This window comes from Maylandia zebra, linkage group LG20, assembly GCF_041146795.1.
Source record: "Maylandia zebra isolate NMK-2024a linkage group LG20, Mzebra_GT3a, whole genome shotgun sequence".
Classification (NCBI taxonomy): domain Eukaryota; kingdom Metazoa; phylum Chordata; class Actinopteri; order Cichliformes; family Cichlidae; genus Maylandia; species Maylandia zebra.
Window position 1 is genome coordinate 21,036,742 of NC_135186.1, and position 15,933 is coordinate 21,052,674.

Consider the following 15,933-nt stretch of genomic DNA (forward strand, 5'->3'; position numbering starts at 1 on the left):
CCGGTCCCGTACCAGCAGACTGAGAGACAGCTTTTTCCACCAGGCCATCAGACTGCTGAACACGTCATAGACACCTCAGCTTCACTACTGGAACTTCAACATTATGCACTCCACACTGTATATAAATGCCACTTGTTTTGCACATATTCAACTCTGTATATTTTATATATTTTATTTTTATTATTTTTTTTTTTTTTTTTTTTTTTTTTTTTTTTTTTTACTATTTAATTTGTAAAAATGTGTACACACACACACACACACACACACACACACACACACACACACACGTAGGAAAATATTTAGTATACACATCCAGAAATGCATACACTATTATATATTGTACATATATTTATTAGTTTCAGGTTGGCCATTCTCGTATTTTGCTCGTTTGTGTTGTTGTGTTTGCACATCTCTGTTGCTTGTGGGGCTCGCACACAAGAATTTCACTCGCATGTGCTGTGCCAGTGTGCCTGCACATGTGATGTGACAATAAAAGTGATTTGATTTGATTTGATTTCTTAGATATCTCATTATCATTTTGTATCTCAGAAATTAGTCTCAGATTTAAAGAACCTGAAAAAGGTATTTATGATTCTGTAACACACACACACACACACACACACACACACACACACACACACACACAAAGATTCTAGGTCCGACCAACCGTCTCCTGCCGTGGGCAAAATGATGACGGGTAATAAGGTAATTACAAGGTAATTTATTAATACAATGCTCCAAAAATAAAAAATAAAACAGTCCAGTGTCCCATTTGCGTACAAAGTAAAAACACACAGTCCAAGGCCAGAGCCACCTATGCCAGAAAGCCAGATGCATTCCACATCACTTTAACAGGGGTAGCAGTTGTCCTCTGAGACCCACCACCCTGTAAGTAGACAGCCAGTGATCACTCCGGCCTCTGCAACTCAACTGCCTGAAGCTGCGGCGTGTAATAGGTCCTGGCCTGCACAGAGAGACAAAGTAACACAGCAGTGTTTGTAGTGTGGGCTGTAAGTAGACCAGTGTATCAGTGCAATTAATTACACCTGCCTCTAATTAGTCCAACCCCATTACAGCCATTAGCTCACCACAAATGTGACACACACACACACACACACACACACACAACCACTCCCAAACCAGAGCAACGTCACACAAAAATATTGACATGAATTAATACAGGCACATTAGTCTACCATGTTACAATTCCATAAGATACATTTTAAATTCTACACAGAGCCTTTTAGCTTATTTATAAACACTGCAAACCCTTTTCATGTGTCTATACTGAGCATATATAATCCCAACATTGTTCAAGTTCTTTGTTATGTTAACATGACGTCTGTGTGCATCATGTTGTGTTTGCCCTTTTCCCCGTCTCATTATTATTATTAGTAGTATTAGCTGTGTTCCCGGTGTGCTCCTACGTCCCTCGTTAGCCTTCTGTGTATTCATGTCGTTCTTATTTTACACTGTGTGTTCCGTGTGCTAGCTCGCCTGCCTGTTTAATTCATTTTGCATTCTCAGTTTAGTTTTCTGTTCCGTTGCAATCCAGCAATAGGTGTTTACACATACCTTTAAGGGATAGAATTAGTTCCACTCTGGAGTCCCCACTTACCTGTTTGATCAAAGGATCAATGATCTTGAGTTACTAGACTTTACGACACTGACGCATTGGGCTACGATTTTAGGTTTAGTTTGTGGATGATACAGCCATCATGGGGTGTATTTGGGATGTTCAGGAAGAGGAGTACAGGAGTCTAGTCGTCACGGGTTTGAAACTGACTCAGGCGCAGACCCAAAATCCTTGGCAAGGAAGACAGTGTGTTTATTTACACTGGAAACACCAGGTGACGATACATACACAGTGTGGCATGGGACAAGGGTCCGAGGCTCCAGGGTCCAGGAAAAAGGGAAATTAGTCCAACACAAGCTCCTCTCCTCAGGAGTTTCTTTACACACACGCTCGCTTGGTTGGTTTCGCAGGAAACAGATCCAGGGTGGATCTACAGACACGCACAGAAAAGTCTAATTAGAAAACGATCTCAAGAAACTCACAGACTCTGACTTGCAGATTACAGAGGGACTGACACTGATGGCACAATGATCCAGCGAAGAATAACACAGGTCCATCTTCAATCTGCTGGAATCAGCCGCAGGTGTGACGGTGAGCACAGGTGCGTTGGCTAGTGGCGGGAGCCCATAATGAGCACCGCCCCGGCAGAGAGGAAAGAGAGAGAGGGAGAGAGAGCAAAAACAAAACATGTCGCCTACACAGAGTCAGCCAACAAGGCACGGGGACCATGACAGCAGTGAGGAATTTTGTTACATGGAGTCACACCTACCACCTGCAACTCAACACCTCAAAGACCAAGGAACTGGTTGTGGACTTCGGGAGGTTCAGACCAGGTCCACTATCAGTTAAGATAAAGGATGAGGAGGTGGAGGTGGTCAACACCTCGGGCTGTGGGTGGACGACAAACTGAACTGGTCATACAACACACAGCACCTGTATAAGAAAAAGGCCAAAGCAGACTGTGTTTCCTCAGGAGGCTGAGGTCTTTCAACATCTGCAGGAACCTTCTGAGGATATTTTACTAGTCGGTGGTTGCTGGAGTACTGTTCTATGCTGTTTTGTGCTGGGGGAGCAGCACAGCAAAAAATGACTCACACAGGCTGGAAAAAACTAATCAGGAAGGGTGGCTCTGTGGTCGGCATGAAGCTGGACACTCTGGTTATTCATGATCATATGCAGAGCATATCGAACATTGTCCATAATGTATGGCAGGTTTTTTTGTGTGTCCTCCTCTGCCACTGTCACCAGGCGAGTTCACTCAGCAACAGCTTGCTTCTGCCCAAGACTAGGACCAATAGATTTAAAAACTAACTTGTCCCACATGCCATCAAACTGTTTAACTCCTCGCTGTAGGGGAGGGGGAGGGGGAGGACAAAGGAGGGCAGGGACTAAGCAGTAGCATTTTGGCTGCTGCACTGTGTATTCATAGATGTTTAGATATGCTATATTTATGCTTATATTCATATTTTCCCCTTTATTCTTTATTTCAACTTTTATTACTATGCAAATTTTTGTTGGTGTTCTGCTACTGGAAACTGAATTTCCCAGAGGAACCTACCTGAGGGATTAATGAAGTTCAGTCTAGCTATCTATAATGTGAGGTGGTATAACTTGGAGCAACAGCCTGCCATTGGGCTCTTTTCTTGGTCACTCACTCAGCTCAACAACTTAAAAATGCCCATTAAGTTGTTCACTGCTCCCCTGTCTGTGTCAGCATTCAATAGTGAGATGTTAAACTCACCATTGAGGGTTAGGAGACTGTTGAACCAGTTCAACTCATCAAAGATGGACTACAGCAGTGATCTGAAAAACTCACTACTAGTTATCACAAATGCTTGTGTAGCGGGTTGTGGTCTGTGGTTTGGCTACAGGTGGTTCAGTGGGTTCAGAGGGCAGTGCCAGGGGGAGGCACTGAGAGCAGACAGCTGTGCAGCATTCATTGGTGACAGAGGAACATTTAACATTTAAACATTTAACAGCTGTGTCTGTTTCTTCCTGGGCAAATTAACACTAACACATGTTACACTGATATTCTACTATTACACATTACATGATTGTTATCAGCGGACAAAATTTGATTGACAGATAAGACTGGTACAGATAAGTGGATGGGTCAAAAAAAAAACCCCAAGAAGTACAAACTTTCACTGTTCACACTGACTGGGTTAATCCACACAGCAGGGAAGATACAACAGGATAATACCTTGCAATTTCTGGACAGTGCTGTGCACATTGAAGAGAATGGAAACCTCAACATTGCAGTTTGCCTGAAGCCCACACACACAGTCCTACCTACTCTTTGACTCCCACCACCCTCTGAAACACAAACTTGGAGAAATCAGGACCATAAAACATTCCCTCTAATGCAGAAGGCAAAGAAAAGGAACACACACATATAAAGGAACGTCTTGATACATGCTCAGTCATCCAGGTAAGCAAATCCCCAAAAGTTTTCAGTGGGGGAAACGTTTCTCCCACTAAGATTTCTAAGCTTCCCTTTATCTCAAAGATCCTGGAAAAAGTGGTCTGTAAACAACTTCAGACCTGCTTAGATACCAATGGTATTACTGAAAAATTCCAGTCAGGCTTCAAGCCTCGACATGAGAGAGCTTTGTTAAGAGTTTTTAATGATCTCCTTTTAACCACTGATTCAGATTGCTCTGTGGTTCTAGTCTTACGGGATCTGAATTCTGCGTTTGACACAGTAGATCATAACATTCTATTATCAAGGTTGGATCAAGTAGTTGGTCTTAAGGGCACAGCCTTATCATGGTTTAAATCTTATCTTTCAGAGAGGTCATTCTCTATCGCTATGGGGCAATATTCTGCCTCCTCTGCTCCCTTTTTCTGTTGTGTGCTCCCGGGGTCTGTTTTGGGCCCTACAGTGGGGCAAAAAAGTATTTAGTCAGCCACCGATTGTGCAAGTTCCCCCACTTAAAATGATGACAGAGGTCAGTAATTTGTACCAGAGGTACACTTCAACTGTGAGAGACAGAATGTGAAAAAAAAATCCATGAATCCACATGGTAGGATTTGTAAAGAATTTATTCGTAAATTAGGGTGGAAAATAAGTATTTGGTTACCTCAAACAAGGAAAATCTCTGGCTCTCACAAGACCTGTAACGTCTTCTGTAAGAAGCTTTTCTGTCCCCCACTCGTTACCTGTATGAATGGTACCTGTTTGAACTCATCATCTGTATAAAAGACACCTGTCCACAGCCTCAAACAGTCAGACTCCAAACTCCGCCATGGCCAAGACCAAAGAGCTTTCGAAGGACACCAGGAAAAGTATTGTAGACCTGCACCAGACTGGGAAGAGTGAATCTACAATAGGCAAGCAGCTTGGTGTGAAAAAATCAACTGTGGGAGCAATCATCAGAAAATGGAAGACATACAAGACCACTGATAATCTCCCTCCATCTGGGGCTCCACGCAAGATCTCATCCCGTGGGGTCAAAATGATCATGAGAACGGTGAGCAAAGATCCCAGAACCACACGGGGGGACCTGGTGAATGACCTGCAGAGAGCTGGGACCAAAGTAACAAAGGTCACCATCAGTAACACACTACAACGGCAGGGAATCAAATCCCGCAGTGCCAGACGTGTTCCGCTGCTGAAGCCAGTGCATGTCCAGGCCCGTCTGAAGTTTGCCAGAGAGCACATGGATGATACAGCAGAGGATTGGGAGAATGTCATGTGGTCAGATGAAACCAAAGTAGAACTTTTTGGTATAAACTCAACTCGTCGTAAATATTAAACATTATTGTAAAATCTTAAATAACACTGCCCCTAGCTATTTAACAGAACTTCTTCATTTGTATAATCCTAAAAATCCTAAGATCTTCTAACCAGATGCTCTTAATGCAACCTAAGTCTAGGTTGAAAACCAGAGGTGATCGTGCCTTTGCTATTGCAGCTCCTAGACTGTGGAAAAACCTCCCTATTGCCTTTCGCTCTTCTGAGACTGTTCAGTCTTTTAAATCTCGTTTAAAGACCCATCTTTTTACTCTGGCTCTGACGTAAGATAGTTTGATTATCATTTGGTTGGTTTCTATGTTTGTCTCGTCTTGTGTTGTTGTTTGGTAAATTTGTCTTATTTTATTTATTTCCTAACTTGTGAAGCACTTTGATCAAAACTGTTGTTTTTAAATGTGCTATATAAATAAATTTTGATTGATTTTATTGTCATTTCATCCATGTACAGTGGTACAGTACAGAGTGAAATGAGACAGCATTCCTCTGAGACCCTGATTAGGTAGAGGATCATTAAGGGGTCCATTGTCCCTCTTGGTGGGTTACTCCCACAGAGCTTAAATCTGGGACTCTCCACCATTGGACCCTAGAACTGAAGAAGCTTCTCAGATGAGAGGTGAAACATCTTCAAGCACTTAAGAAGTCCAGACGCTTTTTGTTCCAAGCTCCTTAGACTTTAAACTAAGTTGTTTCAGCTATTTTGACTATTAGTAGCTTCTCTGTTCTTCTGTTTATGCACATATGTTTTCAAACTAATTATACCACATTTAAAAGTAAGATTGTTTTGGCTTTTTATTATCAGAGTTGGTGCTGGAAAAACTCTGGACACGATTTTAATCACTTAAAAAATATGCAAAAATAAATTTTCAATTGCATATTTTGATATTATATAAGGTATTGACTTAAATATTTAGTGACGAGAACCATGATGTTTAATTTTACATTACTTAGAGCAAAATTGAGTATTTTGGTCTAAATAAACAAAAATGTGATGTCCACATATGTGGACGCCAGGTCCTAGGAGGTTAAATTAATACATATGTATTAAAAAAAATGCAAAATCATACTTTTTTTGTATAAACATTGCCCTGGATTGTCTTTTAGTCAGTTGGGTTAACACTTGTATTCATATTTTTAACCCCAAAATTGGGTTTTATCTGGCAGACATGTTTTGCCCCTTATCTCAAGAATCACTGATTATCATATATCATATGGTCCGCCATTCATCTCTGGTTGATTCTAATAAGTCCATTTTCTTTCTCTTGCTTCTTTGTTTTTTCTCACTCTTCTCTTTTCTATATCTGTGCTTGTTTATTTCTGTTTTTTGTGTGTGGGACTCTATCTCTGGTTCCCGCCACTGCCCGAACACACCTGTGACAATCAACCAGCTGTTCCTGCTGATCTCATCAGCGAACGTCATTCTTCACCTGATCATTAAGCTACCTAGTTAGTGAAACCCTCACTCTTCCTGCTTTTGTGTATTCCGATCATGTCTCTGCCCTGTGCAGGTTCCCAGACTTCCTTCCCAGTGAGAGAGAGTGTTGCCTGTAGTTGTATTTGGGTGTTTGAATGCCCTTTTCCCCTGTACCACTACACCCCTTTTTTGCATTGTGTCATTGTGTAAATATTTCCACTTTAAATAAACACATCAGAACCTGTGCTTGAGTCCACCCTGCCTGCTGGCCTTGCTAATGTCAAAAGACATGAAGAAACGCCTTAACCCCTTCATATTTATTTTACACATTCCCAACATGAATACAGCACACTATGTGATGTATGCATGTGAGGATTTCAGGAATGGTATCAAATTATTTTGAAGCTTATGCGCAAGTTCAATAAGGAAGATCCAAATAAGATCATAATCACTCATCTGCCTGCTTTCCTGGGTGTCCAGCTGTTTTTCTGTTCTTTAGATGACTGCCACTTTCCCACATTGTCAATCTCAATACTGAAATCATCATTTTAGTCCAATCATCTTCTTGGCCACCTTCTTTGAGCCAATCAGCCTCCACTTCATATGGTTTCAATCTGTGCTCTCCATCATTCCCCCTTTCAGACTCTCTTTTGTGCAACCCACCTCCTCATCATCCCCACCTGAGACACCTCAGCCAGAGCTCCATTCAAGGCTCAGTCTTCATCTTTACCACCATCAGCGGTGGGATTGTGTCCTAAATCCTATAATCACTGAGATTCTTTTCTACCATGATGGGTCATCGGGGTCTAATTGCCAAATACATCACCTTCTCTAATTCAATAAATCATGAACAATTCTTTCAGGTGATCTCTCCTCATTGAAGTTCTTTTAAATGCATTTGGACATACATTAAACTGTCCCAGGTTAATAATACTGAAAGATGGCTATAGAAAGAGCCTATAGTCAGAGTTTACTCTATATCTTTTCTTTCTCATATCTTTAATGTGTAGCACCCACCCGTGATACGGAGTCTAAATCCACTTACCTCAGTTTGGACCCCCTAGGCAGGGTGTTAGGTTCGTTACAGCCTAGATACCACAAAAAGGTTCTGGTATAGACAGGAATCAGGGAAACTATCAGTAAACCTTTGCCTGCAAGTTAGACTTAACCAGTAGTAAAAGAATCAACCCCAGACAACTCTTTAACACAAACCAAACGTTTACTGAATGTAAGGGCAGGAAAAAGTAATGTATAAAACACCCTTTTCTTAACTCAACTCAAATGATATCCAGCTCCATAAACAAATGAAACATGCTGTGTAAATGAAATATTTCCCTTTGAAATTATGTTAAACAACACAAATTATGTTATCACCTCTTGGTAAGTGACTCACGAATGTACACTCAAAAATATGCTATATAATCCACTAGATACACAATATTCACACATGGGCCCCACACACACTCACATTCACACTTGTTGCAGGCCTGTTTGCTGCTCACGCCGGACGATGGAGAAAAATCCTCTTCTCCCCAGTAAGAGCACGAAAGTCCAACTTACAGTTCAGTTGCTCGGTAGGTTTCCGTTCGCCAGTCCCAAACTAAATTCACTCTCCGCTCTCCCTGCGGACCGGATGCTGTCTCTGCTACAACGCGTTAGCCAGTCACTGTCCAGCTCTCCGACAGTCCATAGCGGCTGCCTCCGTGGCGCAGCCAGGCAGTCCGGGCTAGCCTTTAGCCTCGGCGGTCGTAGCTGGAAACACAGTTTTTTTCACGGTGGTGCGACCATTGAACACAAAGTCACTTCCCCCACACTCTGTTGCGAAGCTCTCACACGGTTAGCTTTCTAGTCCGACACTCTTTTGTGCTAGGTAACTTCAGTAAAACTAGCTGAGTCTCTCACTTTGGTTCAGCTAACCTCGTGCATCTCTCCATGCCGTTCTCCTCTCTTCCTCCATTACAACAGATACACAGGTCCCGTTTCATGCTACCTTCACGGGCCTCCAGAAAATTAGAACTCTGAACAATACTTTAACTCTCTTCAGAGTTACATACCATAAAATAATACTTTATGATTAACATAACAGGTTCATTGCTCTAATTACCTGTATTTACCTTGTGACATATTACAGGGCAAATTACATTCAGAGTACAGTTAAATCACATAATATTAACTGTGAACACCTTATGTTACTGTGGCGTTTAAGTCCATGGGAATTACGAGTATCTACTCCCAAATTCCCATCCGGGCTACACCCTCCCCCTTCTAAATGCGTTTGATGCCCCTATCAAACCCCACAGATTTATAAACACAAAAATCTGTGCTTTGTTAGTCCAGCTCTAATTTAACACAGGAAGGGCATAGTGCTAGTGGGTGACACCATGAAGTCTGGCAAGTGTGATCTCGTGAATGTCTGTAAGTGCCACTTCCCACCAAAACCCCATGGCTCAAAACCACTACAGGGTGATCTGATGATTGCCCGAGTTCATCATAACTCAGTCTCACCACAGGCCTCTTTAGTCTCTGTGGGCGGCCCACTGGATGCTCCTCTCCTTCCAGCGACATCCCACTCTCTTCGGTTCCCTCCTCAGGGCCAGTCACTGTAACTGCCTCAGGGTCTAGCTGGAGAGCTGGAGGGTTATGATCATCTGAATTTCTTTCAATATCTGCCAAATCAGTGGTTGAACTCTCAAGATCCAACACATTTGACTTTTGACCTTGGTCCCTCAGAAGCTGTTCTGACAGTGACAGAAGGTTTTCACAATCCATGTATGGGAATTGTGTCAGGCATGCATCTTCGGATTCCGACTCTGAAGAAGATATTGCATCTCCCTGATTGTCAACTGGTGTAGCCTTGGCGAGTCCCCTTTGGGATCGAGTGACAGGTCTATCAAACAACTCTGGTTCACTATCATTTGGAAGTCTCACTAGATACCCTATGGGTAATAAGTGGTTACGATGCACCGTTTTCTCCACCCCCCTTCCCTTCTCAGGTTTCACTCTGTATACTGGTAGACGGGGCATTTTGTCAAGCACAACATAGGGTGCAGTTCTCCACTTATTCTTCAACTTGTGCTTTCCAGAGACACCAAAATTCTTTAGCAACACCCGGTCTCCTGGTGCCAAGGTCTGTTCTTTCACATGCTTGTCATGTGCTTTCTTGTTTCTCTGATGACTTTTGTCAGCAGCCTCTGTCGCTAGGCGGTAAGCTTGTTGCAAATCAGCTTTCAGCTTAGCTACGTACTGGTGATGTGTCAGACTGCTGTGTGTCTGGTCGTTGGTTCCAAAACAGATGTCCACAGGCAGCCGGGCCTCCCTGCCAAACATAAGCAGGTAGGGTGAGTACCCAGTTGCTTCGTTCTGCGTACAATTGTACGCGTGTACCAAATGACTGATGGACTGATTCCACGCCTGTTTCTTCTTGGGATCCAAGGTTCCCAGCATGGAAAGTAACGTCCGGTTAAATCTCTCTGGCTGTGGATCTCCCTGGGGATGATGAGGCGTTGTCCGGGATTTCCGGATTCCCAACACTTTCAGAAGGTCGTGGATCAGCTTACTCTCGAAATCACGTCCCTGGTCGGAATGTATCCGGGTCGGAAGTCCATAATGCACAAAGTACCGCTCACAGAGAATCTTGGCTACTGTGGAGGCTTTCTGGTCTTTAGCTGGAAAAGCTTGTGCATATCTGGTAAAGTGATCAGTCACTACCAGAACGTTAGCATATCCCTGAGAGTCTGGCTCTAGGGATAGGAAATCAATACACACAAGATCTAGTGGCCCACTACTGGTGATCTGGTTCAATGGTGCAGCTCGTTGTGTGGGTGCCTTACGTGCAACACATCTCCCACAATTCCTGATGTACTGCTCAACTTCTGCACTCATCCTAGGCCAGTAGAATCGGTCTCGTATGAGCTCCACAGTCTTGTCCACCCCCAGGTGACCTGACTCATCATGAAGTGATCTAAGCACCATGGCAACATGCTCTCGGGGTAGTACAAGCTGATGGATTTCCTTTCCAGGTTGTCTCTGTACTTTCCTGTAGAGTACTCCATCAGTGATTGCCAACTTGTTTGCCTCTCTTTGAAGCAACATGGCTTCTGCATTGGAGTCTTTGTCGAAAGTAAAGGGAATCGCTCCATTCATAGATTTCTTTACAGGAGCGATCACTGGATCATTGTCTTGTGCTTTGATAAGCTCGGCCTTGCTTATCTGGGTCAAACACCCATAGTCAAGATGAGTGGGGAAAACAAAACACTCTGGGAGTGCCTCAGGGGAAACTCCTAACGATTCAGCAAAGCTGACTGCCCCCCCTCCTGCTGAATTTCTACAGGAGATCTGCTTACACAGAGCTTTGACACTGTCCAAGGGCAGAGTTTGCCAATCAGTGTCCTCTGTTGGTAAGGGGTTGCGCGATAACGCGTCAGCATCAATGTTGCTGCTCCCAGGTCGGTACTGGAGAGTGAAATCGTAAGTGGCAAGAGCAGCTAACCACCGATGCCCGGTGGCATTGAGCTTGGCAGTGGTGAGGATATATGTGAGGGGATTGTTATCCGTCCTCACAGTGAACTGTGCTCCATACAGGTAGTCGTGAAACTTGTCAACTACAGCCCACTTCAACGCCAAAAACTCAAGCTGGTGCACGGGGTAGTTTTTCTCTGATGAGCTAAGCTTTCGGCTAGCAAATGCAACTGGTCGCAGCCCTTCTGGGTGTTCTTGGTTGAGCACAGCACCCAACCCCTGAAGGCTAGCATCAATGTGCAACACATATGGCTTGGTTGGGTCTGCAAATGCTAGAACAGGTGCATTTGTAAGAGAATGTATAATGTTCTGGAAAGCTTCTGTACATGCAGCATCCCACCTGTCCCCAAACGGTTCATTTACGCGATGGTAGGTCTTTTCTGGGACTCTGACAGCCCGCTTTCCCTTCTGGGTTGGTGGGTAACCTTTACATAGTTCGGTTAACGGCTTGACAATGATGGAGTAGTCCTTTATGAAGCGACGATAATACCCACAGAACCCTAGGAAAGACTGCAGGGATGGGAGATCGGTGGGTTGCTTCCAGCGAGCTACCGCCTCAACTTTGCTTGGGTCAGTGGCAATCCCTTTCTCTGACACTATGTGTCCAACATATGTCACCTGTGGCCTGCAGAACTGACATTTGTCAATGGACAATTTTAGGCCAGTCTCTTCCAGTCTGTCAAGCACTTTGATTAGTCTCTGCTCATGTTCTTCCAAAGTTCTTCCGAACACGATCAAATCGTCAAGGTACACTATGACCTCAATCATGTGCATGTCTCCCACTGCTTTCTCCATTACTCTTTGAAAGGTCGCGGGAGCTCCGGTTATCCCCTGGGGCATCCTCTCAAATTGAAAGAATCCCAAAGGACATATGAAAGCGGTCTTCTCCTTGTCCTCTTCTGCCATGGGAATTTGGTAGTATCCACTACGCAAATCCAAGACAGAGAACCACCTGCTGCCAGACAAACAGTCCAACGCCTCGTCAATGCGAGGAACTGTGTATTGGTCAGGGACAGTTCTGCGATTCAGGGTCCGATAGTCCACACACATGCGCAACCGCCCCGTTTTCTTTCGTGCCAAGACGATGGGGGAAGCATAGGGACTCCTTGATTCTTTTATTATCCCCGCTGCCAAAAGTCCTTGCAGGTGGCGGCGTAAGTCATCCAGGTCAGCTGGGGCAACACGGCGGGACCGCTCTCGGAAGGGGGTATGGTCAGCTAGACGGATGTGATGTTGCACTCCTTTAGCCAAACCCACATCCCATTCCTCCGTCGAGAAAACTTTGCCTCTCTCTGCAAGTTTCTGACTAAGCCTCTGTTTCCATTCAGCTGGTATAGGAGAGTCCCCAAAATTAAACAGAGATGGGTCAAGCATAGTAGAAGCTTTTGTGTTTGGGCCGGGGACATCAGTCACTATGTCAGCTACATGCAGATGTGCAACCACAGTGCCCATGGGAATGGCAGTGTCTTTTAGTGACTGGTTGCGCATGAGCACCAGAAACTTGTCTCTATCAAGCATCTTGGAGAACAGTACGGTTGGCTGCACAAGCACACTCGGGGGAAGGGCATGTGAAGCTGCCCGTTCTGTGATGAGGATGCTGTCTCCAATAGTGTGGATGTCTTTGACTTTACAGACAGCTATACGTTCTTTCCCAGCTGGAATGACCAGTGGGCCAGGACCAGTCCACTTAACGTTAGCTACTGGACTGTCATCATCCTTGGCAGACTCAGACATAATAGTCGGTAGGTTCTGAGGCTGCTGAACATTCACTTTGGCAGAGCAAACATTCCCCACCCTCACTTTCTTTCCAGTTGCAGGAATGGGTCTGATTTTATGAACATTGGTGCCCAACAAGACAGGTATGGTATCTGAGCACCGAGGGTCTGGGCACACCAAAGCGAGGACTGGGATAGTCTCAACTTTCTCTCGTGTTTCTTCGGGGAATTCCAATTCAATTTGAATGTACCCCCTGTAAGGATAGCTGGTCTCTGATTCACTTAGTCCCCAAATATCTAGGCCCGTAACAGAGCGTAAAGGCACATGAGACAAGTGTTTTGAATACCAGCTGTCAAAAATGATGGTCACCTGAGAGCCACTGTCTAAGAGAGCGGTGCAAGGTACACCATCTACCTTCACACCGGCTGTGGAGGGTGGCCCTACCAGTCCTTCAGGGAAACTAGGCGTCCTGACATTGACAACACTCCGGTTAACACCTACATTGGTGGTGGTCGGTTCTTTGGCAGGACTGGGAGTTCTATTACTTTCTCCCTGTTTCCGTTGAGCATGAATGAATTTCTGTATCACTTTAGGGTGGTTTTCTGGAGCCTTACACTTGGTAGAGATGTGCCCATCCTCCCCGCAGCGATAACAGAAAAAGTGACTGGGATCTCTGAGTGCTCTTGCTCCCCGCTGAAGGTGCGTGGGAGAACCATGGTGCCTGGGTGAGGGCACCGCAACCCCTTTGCTGGGGTTGACTGACATGACAGAGATCTGTTTTCTTAGCCTCACCACTTCTTTCTGTAATGCTTGGAAGTTTTTGTCTTCTCCCAAGCCGTCTGCTTCCACATTCTCTGTGGATGCTGCCCCAGGTGAATGGACACCTGGCACCCCGGCAGCAGTGGTGAGATCACTGACTTGGGTTTTCAGACCTTGTATCTCAAGTCTGAGATTTTCCACGTGTGCCCCTGTGGGTACAGTAGCGCTTTTGACATGCACGACTTTATTGAGGTTAAGTCTGCGCCGAGAAGCTTCATGCTCCTCTTCAATGCGGACCTCATTTAACAGCTGCAGAAAGGTAGGGGGATTATCTTTTCGTTCCCTTAAACGCAAACTTAACAGCATCAGGTCAGACCCTGTTGCACCTTTAATGAGCTGATCAAGACGTGCTTTGTCTATTAGGGCAGGAGACAGACCTCCCCTTTTGACCACCTTGCTGAGAGATCTCTCCATTCTTCTCAGAAACTCAGAAAGTTTCTCCCCTCTGTGTTGACATAGCATTCGGAAGGCAAAATAGAGTTCCTCTCCCGTTTCTGGTGTGTCAAAAGTATTCTCAATTACATCAATGTATTCTTGAGGTGTTGCTTCAGGGTTATTAAATCGTACAGCCTGTAAAATCTCCAACGCGGGACCCTTTACACTTTCCATTATCCTGATTTTCTTCTCTCTGTCAGGCCGATCATATTCCTCTATCATCAGTCGAGCCTGTAGTATCCAGTTCTCCAACTGCTCCTCTCCTGGGGGTGTGGGAACAACCCCTGAGAAGGTGCGCAACCTCCTGTAGCTGCTATTGTCACTGGCAGGCTTAGAGGTATTTTGCAGAAGGTCACCAACAGCTCTGATGATTGCTTCAGGAGTGGAGGCCTGAAGAGTGGCGGCAGGTCCCAAATCAGTTTGAGATGCCTGCCAGTCATCTGCAACCAGCTGGTCAACTGAACCATCCTCCTCCTCTAAGTGGCCGATGATTCTCCAGGGTGAACTGCTGCCATCAGCTAGAATGTCCAGAGGAATGGCTTTAGTATTTACCTTTTCTCTGCATTCACACAGTACAGTCAAACACTTGCTCTGAGGATCATACATACGTCCTCTAACCTTCACACGTCCAAGAACTTTAATGGATTGCAGAGTTCTTTCTATGACTTCAATCTCTGTGTCCTCGGGAACATCTTTAAGTAGTATGGCATGCGAAGTGTTAAGGCCTTCTCCTTTACACCAGTGCCGTAACTGAGCCATTTCTTGGTGTTGAGTGTGTGAATCTTACTGTATGTGTATAGTGTAACACAATACCAAACACAAACTGATTTTGCTCTGCTGTAACCTACTATAACTTCAAATCACCCTCTCTTTAAAGGTTGTCTGGGTCACAAGTTAATACTAATTACTACCAGTCTTTATCCCAGCGGTGCCTCCATTTTATGTAGCACCCACCCGTGATACGGAGTCTAAATCCACTTACCTCAGTTTGGACCCCCTAGGCAGGGTGTTAGGTTCGTTACAGCCTAGATACCACAAAAAGGTTCTGGTATAGACAGGAATCAGGGAAACTATCAGTAAACCTTTGCCTGCAAGTTAGACTTAACCAGTAGTAAAAGAATCAACCCCAGACAACTCTTTAACACAAACCAAACGTTTACTGAATGTAAGGGCAGGAAAAAGTAATGTATAAAACACCCTTTTCTTAACTCAACTCAAATGATATCCAGCTCCATAAACAAATGAAACATGCTGTGTAAATGAAATATTTCCCTTTGAAATTATGTTAAACAACACAAATTATGTTATCACCTCTTGGTAAGTGACTCACGAATGTACACTCAAAAATATGCTATATAATCCACTAGATACACAATATTCACACATGGGCCCCACACACACTCACATTCACACTTGTTGCAGGCCTGTTTGCTGCTCACGCCGGACGATGGAGAAAAATCCTCTTCTCCCCAGTAAGAGCACGAAAGTCCAACTTACAGTTCAGTTGCTCGGTAGGTTTCCGTTCGCCAGTCCCAAACTAAATTCACTCTCCGCTCTCCCTGCGGACCGGATGCTGTCTCTGCTACAACGCGTTAGCCAGTCACTGTCCAGCTCTCCGACAGTCCATAGCGGCTGCCTCCGTGGCGCAGCCAGGCAGTCCGGGCTAGCCTTTAGCCTCGGCGGTCGTAGCTGGAAACACAG

At 44.6% G+C, this 15,933-nt stretch overlaps 1 protein-coding gene across 1 annotated transcript; it reads right to left on the bottom strand.

The window, feature by feature from the left end:
- Window positions 1-7,826: 7,826 nt before the first annotated feature.
- On the bottom strand, window positions 7,827-14,991 carry LOC143414301 (uncharacterized). The gene is made up of 2 exons (XM_076878404.1): window positions 8,662-14,991; window positions 7,827-8,496 (listed from the first exon to the last, which is right to left on the bottom strand). The coding sequence occupies exon 1, from the start codon at window positions 14,989-14,991 to the stop codon at window positions 9,073-9,075; it is 5,919 nt and encodes a 1,972-aa protein (XP_076734519.1). The 3' UTR covers window positions 7,827-8,496; window positions 8,662-9,072.
- Window positions 14,992-15,933: the final 942 nt, after the last annotated feature.